The following is a 13,572-nucleotide window of genomic DNA, read 5'->3' on the forward strand; positions in this document are numbered from 1 at the left end:
ATTTCCTGACTCCTGGTTTAATCAAATTAAATTCTAGAAACACAGGAAAGGCTTGCCTAAATTAACTAATTCCGTAAATTTATGAATACTTACCATGTATCCAGCCCTGCACGTAAGCTGTCTACATAAATGTGACTGAAACAGATTCAGTCTGCATTCTTATTGAGTTTAAGTATGGCAGGGGAGATAGTTATCAAATAAATATTCAAATTAAAATTGATTCTATAAAGGAAGAGTGCAGTGAGGAAATGTTAACAGGTATTATTTCTAAGTGTTGGTAATATTGGCAATTTTAAAACCTGATTCCTTTTCTGAGTTTTTTCTAGGATTTAAATATATTTCATTGGAAAAAGGTAACGAAGATTGAGTAGATAACTAGACATTGCTTCAGTAATTTTTAAAACTCCTGATATTGCTCTGAATGCACAGAATTAAGTTTAATTTACAGAATTAAGTTTAATATCATGTCTGTTAAATATTATTGGTTGCCTATCACATGTTCAATACTGTGAGAAGTGCTGTAGATACAGAGTCGAAGTCTGAGACTTGCTTTTGAGTACCTTATTGTGTGGTTGATAAGAGACAAACCAGGCACAGAAAATAGAATTACACCATATAAAACAATTTATAACAAAATACCTACATGTTACTTTAGAAAAAAATAAGCCAGTGAATTCTGATATAGGCAGGTGAGACTTAATGAAGTATGTGGGTTATCAACTGGACCTTGAAGTACGGCTAATTATTTGGCTGAGTATAGGGAAACTAGAAAAACATTTCAGACCAGAGACCCAGGATTTAAGGCACAGAGGTGAGAATGAGCATGTTTGTTGATACAGCAGCAAAGAGATTGACCTTAGGAGACCAGTGGTGCATTAGGGGATTAATGATGTAGATGAAGACTGAGAGTCAAGGCTGATTTTGGAGTGTCTTAACATTCTGAAACAGAAGTTTAGATTTGATTTCTGGTTAAAAAAAATCAGAAGAATTTGAAATCTGTTCTTTCTACCTCCCTTTATTCCTTTTTTTCCTCTTTCTCTTCTGTGTATTTCCCTTCCTAGGAAAGTACTTCATACAAATAAAATTGAAAGATTAATTTTACCACCAAATACAAGACAAATTACAAGTTTACTTTTTAAATTTTGGCTTTCTGCATTCTTTTAAAACTAGAAGCTCTTTTCCATTAACAGTGACAGACAGCAGTGTAACCATGTGTGTTTGCTAGAACTAAAGAGACGTCCCTATCTCAGATTCCTGTGGCATAACCCCTGGCATTTATTCAGAGTGAGGCTGTTTTAAGAGAATGAGCATTAACTGCAATGTAGTCCTACAGAGATAACTGAACAGTCTTTTTGTTATTGTTGTTCTTACAGGTGTCCTAAGGCATTATTCCTTACCTTCTCTGGAGAAATTGATTCACCAGATTTGTCAGATTTTTAAATGTAATATTTTGTTTTATTTGAAATCCTCAAAGCTAAAGAAATATGTTTTTTGCTCTAAGAATGGCTAAATAGCTAAACACAGTTTAATCTTTTAATTTAATGGCTACTGACTTGTGCTTACATAGTCTGAAAGTTCACATTGTCAGGCTGCTTTTTTCCTTCTAATCAACACCAGTAATTTTACTCTGCATTCTAATATATTACCTGTGTCATTATCTTTAAAATGCATGCACGAATGATCTGTTTACATTTAACTTTTTCATCCCTTTGATTCTTCATCATAACCTTAAAACTTTGGTTTTAATGACAACCAAATTCAAACCAGAACAAATTTAACTCTAAGTTCATATTATTAGATATCTTTCCTTGTTTCAGCTATCTCTACCAGCAGAGCTTAAGAAAATCCGATTTGACTTGACTAGACTTACTAGGACATATCTTTCTGTAAGATTTCCAGGTCATCACACACAGCTCAGCTTCTTTTTGACTTTCTGAACTTTGCCATGTATTTATTGCAAAGTATTTCTGTAGTTCAACCCTGTACTCATACCTTCCTAGTCAGTGACATTGCCAAAGAACCAAGTCTTGCACAGAATTAAAGTGATGGGCAGAATCTTTATGATATTTTTCAAAGTGCTTTATGTAAAATATTAGGTAATTGACTAGCTTTAGGTCAAACCATGGGTAAATATCAAGCACATGATTAGAAACCAGTTCTTGGCCAGGTGTGGTGGCTCACGCCTGTAATCCCAGCACTTTGGTGGGCTGGGGTAGGCAGATCACTTGAGGTCAGGAGTTCGAGACCAGCCTGGCCAACATGGCGAAACCCCATCTCTACTAAAAATAAAAAAAAAAATTAGCCAGGTGTCATGGCGCATGCCTGTAATCCCAGCTACTCAGGAGGCTGAAGCAAGAGAATCGCTTGGATGCAGGAAGTGGAGGTTGTGGTGAGCCGAGATTGCACCGTTGCATTCCAGCCTGGGCAACAGAGAGAGACTCCATCTCAACAACAACAACAACAACAACAACAACAACAAAAAAAAAAAAAAAAAGGAAGAAAGAAACCAATTCTCTGCGGTAATATATTGTCTTGCTTTTATAGTTGTCTTTTTAAGCCTATTGGGTCCTTGAGCATTTTATGTGGTGATTTCATTTCCATTCTAACTGACTGTTCCAGACAGGTGATATGCCTTTATGGTGACGGAATACCCTGGCTTTATTGACTCAGTAGGAACAGTTGTATTCCATCTCAATACAGATTACTGCAATTACGGTGTCTGCTTATTTCTTGTCACTCACCTACACAGACTGAACTAGACCATCCTAGGAGAAAAGTCAAAGCTGTATTTGGAAATTTGAAACCCTCTTTAAAAGCAGCTAGATGTTCATTGAATCCTAGATTGTGTCAGTACAGTGTACAAATTTAAATTTAGGATATGTTGCATTGTATTTTTTTCCTGGTATACCTCCCATAGATATATTTTATGCCTAGATCGCAAAATTTGAACTTTTGGAAATTAGAATATCTGAAGATTTGACTTAAGTGTACTTCGTGATGCATTAGTGTAAAAAATCTTAATTGTTCCTCTCCCTCTCATTTTGGCTTCAGAGATCATCTGTGGTTGACTTATTTATTGTTGAGCATATTGAGGAGCTCTTTCACTTCATTAGTACCCAGTGATTTTCAGAGTAGACCTAAATAGGTCTACTATTTACTGCTTCAGTGATTAAGGCTTCATGCAACTTCTTTTGTGTTATCTTTTTCTTTCATATCTTCCCTGGTGAAGTCTGTTTAGATGATGAGATTCAAATTGTCATATTCTTAGAGTAGAACCTTTACTTTGCCTGTACAATCGAAGTGTATTGGATCCTCATCTCTCACACACAGGCTAAATCAGTGATCCTCAAACGTTCATTGTACTTCAGAATTATCTAGGAATTAAAACAAAACAAAATAATAGTGCACATGTTTCTCTCCACAGAGAGATAATTGCATTTTTTTTCCCAAAGCTTTCAAGGTGATTTGAATGTGCATCCAAGGTTGAGAAATAATGGATTAGCCAAAGGAACAGAATGTCTCCTTAAAGCAGCCCATAGCAACAAACCATATAGATTTTGCTCATTTGTGTATCTTAAAGTTACATAATTTATTATCTAAAGCACTCTTCTATATAAGCCATAAGTTTTTGGCTGTTTTTGTTGTTAGATTTGTGTGTGTGTGTGTGTGTGTTTGCTATTTCTTGACCTTTACTTCCCTTACTTCCATCTTGGAGGTTAAAAGCCAAATTATCTAGGCTAGGTTTCAGGTTCTTTTCCAGTAGGCCAAGGATTCTTAGCAAACTCTTAGGAAATAAGAAAGTATGCTCTGGCAGCCTTAAACTTTGACCTCTTTTGTATCCTGTCAATTATATGGCTGCTTCCTTTACTAACCCTGTTGCACACAAACTTCACCTTCTTTAGCAGCTTCTTCCTACTCTGTGTTCCATGAGTGCATTCTTTGATGTTTCAGTTTTCATATATGGATTCTAATCCAAATGAGCAGAAATTGCTTTGTGATTATTGAGATTCCTAAGTACTTAGGATGTAATGCTAATAATTAATTGATGAATTTAGTGAAGAAAATGATTGTGACATGGAGAAAGAGTCTTTAACCAGCATGTGCGTGTATTCTCTGTCCTTACGAAGATGATGGTTCTGTTGCTGAGTACAGTAGCTAAGGAGGTACTGGTGACCTGCTCTGCTGGGGAGGAAGGACTTGTGACACAAAATACATATTTTCCTTCAAAAGCTGTTTATGGATGGAATTATAATTTTGTTCCAGTTAGTGAATACATATTGTAGAAAATATATACAGATAGAGTTGATTATGTAAAAGTCTTATTTGGGTTAAAAAAAAAACATGACTTTCTGTCAAATATCACATGTTCTCACGTATAAGTGGAAGCTAAGTAATGTGTACATAAGGGTACAGAGAGTGGAATAATAGACATTGAAGATCAGGAAAGATGTGAGGGTAGGAAGTGGGTAAGGGATGAGAAATCTATTGGGTACAGGGTACTGTATTCAGATGATGGTTACACTAAAAGCCCAGACTTCCTCCCTACACAATATATCCATTTAACAAAGCTGCACTTGTACCCCCTACATCTATACAAATAAAAAGTGAAGAAAAAACCCCATGACTTTTGGACCAAGTTATCAGTTATTATTATTCTGCATATTGTCCAGGTAAATTCTCAGCATTTTTTTTTTTTTTTTTGAGACAGAGTCTTGCTCTGTCGCCCAGGCTGGAGCACAGTGGCGCGATCTTGGCTTACTGCAAGCTCTGCCTCCTGGGTTCACGCCATTCTCCTGCCTCAGCCTCCCGAGTAGCTGGGACTACGCGCCCGCCACCACACCCGGCTAATTTTTTTGTATTTTTAGTAGAGACGGGGTTTCACTGTGTTAGCCAGAATGGCCTTGATCTCCTGACCTTGTGATCTGCCTGCCTCGGCCTCCCAAAGTGCTGGGATTACAGGCATGAGCCACCGCACCTGGCAGCATTTTCTTTTATGCTACCTTTTTTGGTGTATACATTTTATACTTGTATATGTCTAATTTTTGAGTTTCATTAAAAAAGGCTGAATCTAAGATATCATTGTTGGCCTTGCTAGCTAGTACATTTTTATATTGATAGAATAACTTTTTTTGCTATGTCAGTATTTTGTGTGGGCCTGTTTGAATATCAGTACTTCTTCCTCATGAAATAGGGTTAACTTAGTCGGGCAGTAAGGAACGTCTTGACATTTTGACTTTGAAGAAACATTGTTTTTCCTGTAGTGTTTTATACTGGATAGTTTATATAGGGTTGTTATTGAAATTGGATTCTTCACTTTTTTCCCTGTAAGTTTTAACATGTCATTTAGTGAATGTAAAGTTATGCAAAACGTTTATATTAAATAGACTTGTTAAGTATGTCTTTCCTATCTGCTACGTGATTCCTACTGAGAGTGTTAATATTCAAATATTCATTTATGAAGTCTGTTATTCAGGAATATACCTATTTGTACCATAGTCTTCATTGTTGAATGATTGCTGTTAAAGAATGTATTACATAATGATATTTTGCATTAGTGAATGGAATATATCAATTTTCTTCTTTCCATTTCCTTTTTGTATTAGAGGAGAAGTTCCAAGATATAAGGAAGTAGGTCATGGTATCTATAAACTGCTGAGGAACTGAAGTGTATGTTATGAAGTAAAGATTGAAGCTCAGTTGCCCTCTAGGGGTTCAATTTTAACACAGCACATGTAGAAATAATTTACTGAGATCTTGGGGGAAGGGTAGATCTGCTGAATGTGGGAGCCTATTTTTCATTTTCTGTTAGAGCCTGACTGGTCATTAAAAAGCTGGTTTTGATTATTTATTGCAAAAGAGAAGAATATATCCCAGTTTTGTAACATACAGACAGTTTAATGAAACATCCTTTTTGTTTGCTTAATTTTAAAGTCAGGGCTTTTGTGCTGGAATAATCCAACCGTCAACACATTTTCAGGTATTATTTGGTGACCAATTCTCGGATTCTTTCTAACACTCTTTTGTCTTCTCAGTGTCACCTCTATAGCACTTTTAAATCAGCTTCCTCCCTTATTCTGCCCAAATCCAAGAACAGACTCCAGTGAAGTGGCTTCTTCATGAATCCTCTCTACGTTTTATGAGATGTGATCATCATGAAACTTTTCCTTTTGGTTTCAGCACCTTTGACTGGCATCTTTGTCTAGATTAGTAAGACTATTTCTCTCAGTTTGAAACAGAATGGCTACTGGCTCTCTAGTTTAATTGATACCCAACTTTGTATTGATTGAGGTCCACATAATTTATGTTGGAATCTTTCTCTGGTGCAAAGTGCTCTACTTTGTAATTGCAGAGTTAGACTCCTACTGTTTTGGTAAGAGGGAGCAAATTTTTTTTTCCTATTATTGAAAATGTTAACTTTGACTTGTGTAAATAGTAAATATGTTTATTGTATGTGCAGATATTTACATATTTTAAATATTTAAGCACGTTTCTATACTAAATTTGAAAATTCACATGGTTATTGGTATACTTTAAAAAGATTTGTGTGTTTTAATATATGCTCTTTTATTCCCTTGGAAGGATGCTATAAACTTTACTCCTTTTAATATATATTGGTTTTTATTTTTACCGTTATATTGAGCTTTTCTATTTTTTTCCTGATGATTTTGGAAAAACCTCTATTATTAATGGTCAGAATCTTTAGTTTTTATCATTGATTATAGTAATTTTATTTTTAAAGTTCAGTTTTTATGTGTTATTTTACACTCTGAAAACCATGATTGGATTTCAATGTATATTAAAATATTAAATTGGCTATAATATAGCTCTGTGCTGTCCAGTATATTAGCCAGTAGTCACATTGCCTATTTAATTTTAAATTAATTAAAATTATATAAAATTTAAAATTGAGTCTCGTAGTGGTACTAGCCACATTTCAAATGCTCAGTAGCTGCATGTGGCTTGTGGATACCACATACGACAATGCAGACATCAATCATTTCCATCGTTACAAAAAAATTTATTGAACAGCTCTGGTATTGATATATGAATCTTCTTCAATGTGTTTTTAAAAATACGTTAATACTGGTAGTTTCCTGTGTAAAATGAAACATGAAAATGTTATATGTCTTTATTTTATTAAAAGAATATTTTGGAAATAACTAAATTAAAAATGATCACATGTGAAGTGAGTTTACCTTTATCATAAAGAGTAGCATATATTTCTGATTATGAGCCAAGTGATATCAAATAATTTAATAAAATTATATATTTTGACATGTGTAAATACATCTACTTTATCTCCATCTTGTGGTAGAAGTATCTGAAAATCCTGTTAAGAATATCATTAAAGCTTATTCATTTTTACATTGACTTATCCTTGCTCTTTCTCATTACCATAAATGTAACATTAAGTGTTAAATGTTTCTTTAGGAAATTTTGGGTCTTACTAAAGGAGCCAATTGAAAATAATTATAGGTTTTATAGTTACTATTGAAGGTAAATGTACAACTGCAACTGCCACATTTTGACTGTGTGTTGGAATATTAAAACAAGGAATATAAACATTTAAATCATAGTTGAGAGGAAAAACAAGAAAGCTTTAGCTGCTTCATTACAAATGTAGCTTTGTGTTGTTAAAGAGGATTATGATGAATACATTTATGTGATAAATTTATAAAGTTTGATAAATTGTTTCATACTGACTAATATTTTTTATAAATTTTATTTTTATAATTTTTTTAAGTATACTCACAGTCCTTTTGTGGATAATTATGATTGTAAGAATATTTTTGCAAGTAAATTAAAAAGTGATTATTAAAACACTTTGTAAACTGTAGCATTTTATACAAATACATAATCTTATCTTTTAAAAATATATAATATGAAATATTTGGTTGGGAAGACCATCTCAGAGGTTTAAGAACATATTTCCAATCAGGTTTATTTGTATCATTCATTTATTTTCTTTTTATTTTTTTGATGAGTTTCTTTAAATATATTTTTAAAATTTTATGTTCTTTGAGGTTTTTTTTAAGTTTTTGAATTAAGACTAATACAGTCTGCAAAGCAGTATTAATTTTGAGTTATGTTTCAATATAGAAAAGTCTCGATGAGTACTCTAAAAATTCTGAAAGAATTTTTTTAGTTAAATTCTAAGATTTCAGGAAGAATTTTGTGTAGCAAATAAACTTTAGCTAGGTATCATTTAGATAGTTTCTTTTTAAAATTCGTTTTGTTTATCTTACTAAGTATTGGGGAAGGAATAGTCTGTGAAATGGAAACACCTAAATTGTTTATTTAGAAGATATTCCAAGTAGGTAGTAAGATATAAAAGCCGAGTATAACATGAGATATTTGTAGGACAATGAGAAGGTTAGTTTAATTATATAAAACAATTTAGTTGCCATTTAGGGTCGTATTTTGGTGCTCCTTGAAAGCCAGGCAAAGAATTTTAGAATTCATATAATAGAAAACAGGGATTTTTATGCTGCAAAGATCTTTAGGGAGAAAGTCTGTGATCTCAGAAACTTAACGTTAGATGAAGCCTGTGAGGTTAACTACTACCAATGCAGGAATCTTTCTAACAATATGTGAGACTTCATTTTTAATACCTCTACTCTACTTCAGGCTTTCAGTATTTACTTCCTTCCTGCATTTTATTGTTGTGGGGGAAAACAACATCATGCTTTTAATAAAAAGGATATTCAATTTATGTAAGTAATGTAGAAAATATAAAATGCATTCCAAAAATTACTCTAAATTCTACCATTCACAAAGACAGACATCTCTCTGGGAACAAAAGGATAATACAAAGGGATTATATTATATACACTACTTTTTTAGTGGAATTTAGAAAACAAGATTTGCTAAAGTTTATGTAAATGTTTCTTGATAAAAGGTTACTTGCCTCCATTATAAGAAAACATATGAAACCCACTGACAAGTTTGAGTGATTATGTTTTAACTCCATATTCTAATTTTGAACAGTATTGAGTGATTCCCTTGTATGAAAGTACAGTTATACTTCCCCCACCTTTTCTCTTTCAGGTCCCGGTTTCTGTAAGTTGTAATTTTACATTGTCATAATTTATAATACTTACATTCTTTTCTGTAACCATAAATCCAGTGCTCATCACATTTTGTCTTTAAAAATTTTTTTTGATCTGTTGCTTGATTTTATTGCCAATAGTTAATTTAATTAGAGTCTTTGGGTTCTAGAATCCTTGATATCTTTCATGGTTGGGAATGACTGCTTGTTGCCTAATACATTTGTGACATGTAGAGTGGATATAATATTGTCAGGTCATATTTTCTGTACCTCAGAACTTTGTAGATACACATTGCATCAGTATTTTATGACATTAAATGTTGCTCTGGGAAGTGTGAGAGCAGCCTGATTTTCATCCCCACCCCACCTTGCAATCATCCTACCATAGGTGACGTGATTTTTCTGGTTGGATCCTAGAAGAATTCTTTCTGTATCCTTGAGTTTGGAAGCTTAACTGGGATATATCTTGTATCAGTTCTTTCTGGAACATACTGTGCCCTTTTGGTTTGTACATTTTTTTTAATCAGAAAACTTTTCTTAAATTATAATTGAAAATGTTTTTTGTTTCATTTTTCTGGGGGAATTTTTTTCCTCAGAGATAACCAATCGTCCTTGGAACTTTAAAATGAGGATTAACATTTGATGGTATTTACTGCATAACTAATTATTCCAAAATGTAGTGGCTTAAAAGAGCACATATTTATTAATCTCATAGTTTCTGTGAGTCAGGTATCTCGGTATGACAACTGGGTCTTCTGCTTCAGTTTCTCACAAGGCTGCAATTAATGTGTTGGCTAAGGAGGGTCTGTGGTCTCATCTGAAACCTTGACTGGGGAAGCATCTGCTTTGAAGGCCACTCATGGTTGTTGGCAGCATTCAGTCTTCTGTAGGATGCTGGGTTGATAGCCTTACTTCCTTACCACATAAGCCTTTTCCACATGGCAGTTTACTTCATGAAAACAGGCAAGCCAAGAAGACCAGAGAGAACATCTGGTAAGACATGCCACAGTCTTTTGTAACTCAGTCATAGAAGTGACATCCTGTCTGCATTACCATACTCTTGGTTAGAAGCAGATCACTAGGTTAGAAGCCTACTTAATGGGAGGGGTGACATGGACATGAAGGACATGAACAATAGGAAGCTGGGATCATTGGAGGCCATCTTGGAAGCTGTCTTCCACAATAGTTGCCTACCATGCCTTGGTTTTCTCTGTTTGCATTAACCTTTTTTTCCCCTCTATATTTACTGTGATTATCTTGAGTAATTTAAATAAAAATTTTCATTTGAATTTTAGCTGTGTCTATGCTATTCCTTTTATGTTTCTAATATATTTATTAGCACTGTTACGGATTTGTTTTGGTCTTCAATTTATCTCTTCTGTCATCTCACTCTGTTTTATCAACTATTCCTTGAAGTCTAGTTTTCTTGAATTTATGTTTTTATTAAGTTCTAATAGAGTGTGACATTTGAGATGAATCTTCTTTTTCCTTAGGCATGTTTGCAGAGTTGCCTTGCTGTTTCTCTGAAAAATTGTGGGTGAATGCTCTTTAACACTTCTGCCACCTTTTTCTGATGTTTGTTTTCTCCTGTGGGCTATATTGTGAAGTCTGGGGTGTTCTTTTATGTACTTTCCTGAAGCCTGAGGGAGGGGGAGAGGGAGCACATGGCCAATGCAGTGTTTTTGTTAAGTAGCCTTCAGGAATGTTTCCTCTTTTCTGTGGGGTTACCTTTGGGTTATCTTCTCTATTAAGTGTGGATCCCTGAAAAATGGCATACCCTGGTGGTTTTTCTAGCCCCTGCTGAAATCCTTTGAAGGTGGGTAGAGGTTTTTTTATACTAAGTGTTTTTGTTTTGTTTTGTTTTGTTTTTGTTTTTGCTTTATTTTTCTGTGGGGTATTTGTGCCCTCAGTCTACTTCTGTCAAAAACGAAGAGTGTTTTTAGCGGGAATTTGCAAGGTATTTTAACTCATTTTCTTTCCCCAGTGCATTCTAGGAGCTAGGATCCATGGCATGTTGAGCCTTGCCAAAATCTTTCCTTTTTTCCTACTTTTTGAAATTTATAGTATAATACTATTGCCCTTTTATGGCATAGGGGCAGCTAGCCAATTTTTGTCTTTTTAAAACTGTTTATCTTATAGAATATTGAGGAAGAGTTTAAGAGCTTACAATATCTTGCAGTTTTACCCAAAACTGTCTTCAATATCTTTTCAATTATTTTATTAGCATGAAGACTAGTTTTTTCTATCTAGAGAATTTCTTTTTCTCCTTCTTCCCTGATTTTACCCTTATCCTAAACGTTGTTGCTAGGTAAAGCTTTTTGAATTGATCAGTTTAGTTCATGTCATTCCCCACTGCTTATGATCAAGCCTAAGCTCTTTAATATTTAAGGTCACTTAGGTTTTTACTTCAGCTTACTTTAGTGATGATAGTCTCATTCCCTTTCTTGAATTTTCTTTTCTGGATAAATTTAAATATTTTCTATTTTCCCATAGATGCCTTAAGTAGATTTCTAAGATGTGGTTAGTATATAATAGGATGTTTGTATACATTATGGTTTTTAAAAAGACCTCTTAATCTCTTTATTGCCTTTCTGTAGGAATGTACTTATTTGTCAAGATTCGTCTAAAAATGTGGTCTCCAGAAATGAACATAGATGTGCTGTGAGCTCCTTGCAGTTGTGATTGCGACACTGATAATTAAGATTGGTTTAGTTGTTCTGTCGTACTTCATCAAATTGTTGATTCACATTGAATTTATGAAACGTCATTCTATTCTAAAATGTGAAAGTATTTTTAACTTAAATGTAGGAATTTGTATGTATCCAGGTAAATTTTACCTTTAAACATTTTTTTGCTCTGGTTGTCCATACTATTGAGAGTATTTTGAATCTCCCATCAGTTCTCTCTTGTATATATGCTAATCATACCTTTAGTGATTCCTATACATCTCTAAATAGTAATTTTGTGGGAACGTAAGTGCAGTAGTTCTATTACTTTGCATCCTTTTAATTTCATATAGTTCTGTTTTCTTCCCCGTGTCTGCCTGGGTGACATGAGAGATTAAAGACTGTGGTTGTTCTGTGTATGGGCTCAAGCTGGATGGAGGAGTTGATATTAGAGAAAAGAGAAGCTTTCCATTTGATTAAGCTACAAATAGAGGGACTTTTTTTTTTTTTTTCGAGTGGCTGGGGAGGTGACAGAATGGGAAGCATCAAAGGGAACTTTGGCAGAACTTGGTAATTGAAGAGAAAACCACTGAAGAGAAGCATGATGATGCCAGGAGTTTGATTTCAAATGATTTGTAAGAAACAGTGAACCAGGACACATTAAGTTTGAGGTAGATGGTTGTAAGATATCAAGAAGATACTCATCTTTAACGAAAATTTGCTTTTGAGGCGTATGTTCTAGATTTTAAAACAAAACACACAGTCTTTTAAAAATATTCTTTCTTTTTTTGAGATGGAGTCTTGCTCTGTCACCTATCCTGGGGTGCAGTAGTGTGCTCTCGGCTCACTGCAGCCTCTGCCTCCTGGATTCAAGCGATTTTTCTGCCTCAGCCTCCTAAGTAACTGGGATTACAGATACCCACCACCATGCCTGGCAAATTTTTGTATTTTTAGTAGAGACTGAGTTTCACCATGTTGGCCAGGCTGGTCTCAAACTCCTGAGCTCAAGCGATCCGACTGCCTCAGCCTCCCAAAATGTTGGGATTACAGGCATGAGACACCATGCCTGGCTAAAAGTATTCTTTTTTTTAACTTGAAAACCTGTGTAGTTCTGTAAAATCTTTGTTAACTGTCTTCCTAAGACCTTTTATATTTTACATATAACATTAAATTTGAACTATATGGATTTCAAATAAAAGAAGAGAATAATTGCTATTTTCGAAGAACTCATTTTAATTGGTTAGAGTAAATATGAAGGCAGTGATTTTTGTAAAATGGCCTTTAAAATATTAATGTCTGGTTATGTAGAAAGTGCTGTAACAGGATCATCTGTTCTACTATAACTTCGTGTATGCCTATTAATGATACATAACTGTGGAGCAATAATGTAAGTGAGCTCTGTCAAAAAAATTACATAAATGCATTGCAGTCAGGAGAACCTTACTCAGTGGTTATGTACACAAAATTTACCCCCCCTTGGTATGAAAAAATTTTTTATAATTGCTTTATTTTCAGAATAGGCTTCTAAAGTTGCGAATTGTATTATTGTTAAGTAGCAAAATTTGGGGGTAGTATTTCCTTTTTGTCATGTGAAATAAATTTTTCTCTTTTACAATACAGGACAAATAAATTTTTGTGAAACATTGCAGATGTTAGATGGATTTGGGAGAATTTTCCAAACTAAGTGGACGAACTTATATAGCTACATAAATAGTAGTGAGTACCAGAAGTTTATTAATTTGCTTGTATTACATAAAAATAAAATGCTTTAGTCGTGAGTTAAAAAGCTAATGGAAACTCATGTAGGCAAGTTAAAGTCAACATAAAGTAATAATACCAGAAATCCTAAATTTGCTG

General features: G+C 34.0%; 1 protein-coding gene across 13 annotated transcripts in view; it reads left to right on the forward strand.

Annotated features, from left to right (window-relative positions):
- CMC1 (C-X9-C motif containing 1) overlaps window positions 1-13,572 on the forward strand; it is a 78,348-nt gene that overhangs the window by 39,771 nt on the left and 25,005 nt on the right. For 6 of the 13 annotated variants that reach the window (XM_055383246.2, XM_019024239.3, XM_055383247.2 and 3 more), the window contains one exon: window positions 13,336-13,431. The exons of 6 other annotated variants lie outside the window; for them this stretch is intronic. In XM_055383246.2, coding sequence (XP_055239221.1) covers window positions 13,336-13,431 — 96 coding nt within the window. Of the gene's footprint in view, window positions 1-11,641; window positions 11,876-13,335; window positions 13,432-13,572 lie in introns of those variants that run through there. One more of the 13 variants, XM_055383245.2, reaches the window with a different exon arrangement.

Source organism: Gorilla gorilla, chromosome 2 (assembly GCF_029281585.2).
Source record: "Gorilla gorilla gorilla isolate KB3781 chromosome 2, NHGRI_mGorGor1-v2.1_pri, whole genome shotgun sequence".
NCBI lineage: Eukaryota > Metazoa > Chordata > Mammalia > Primates > Hominidae > Gorilla > Gorilla gorilla.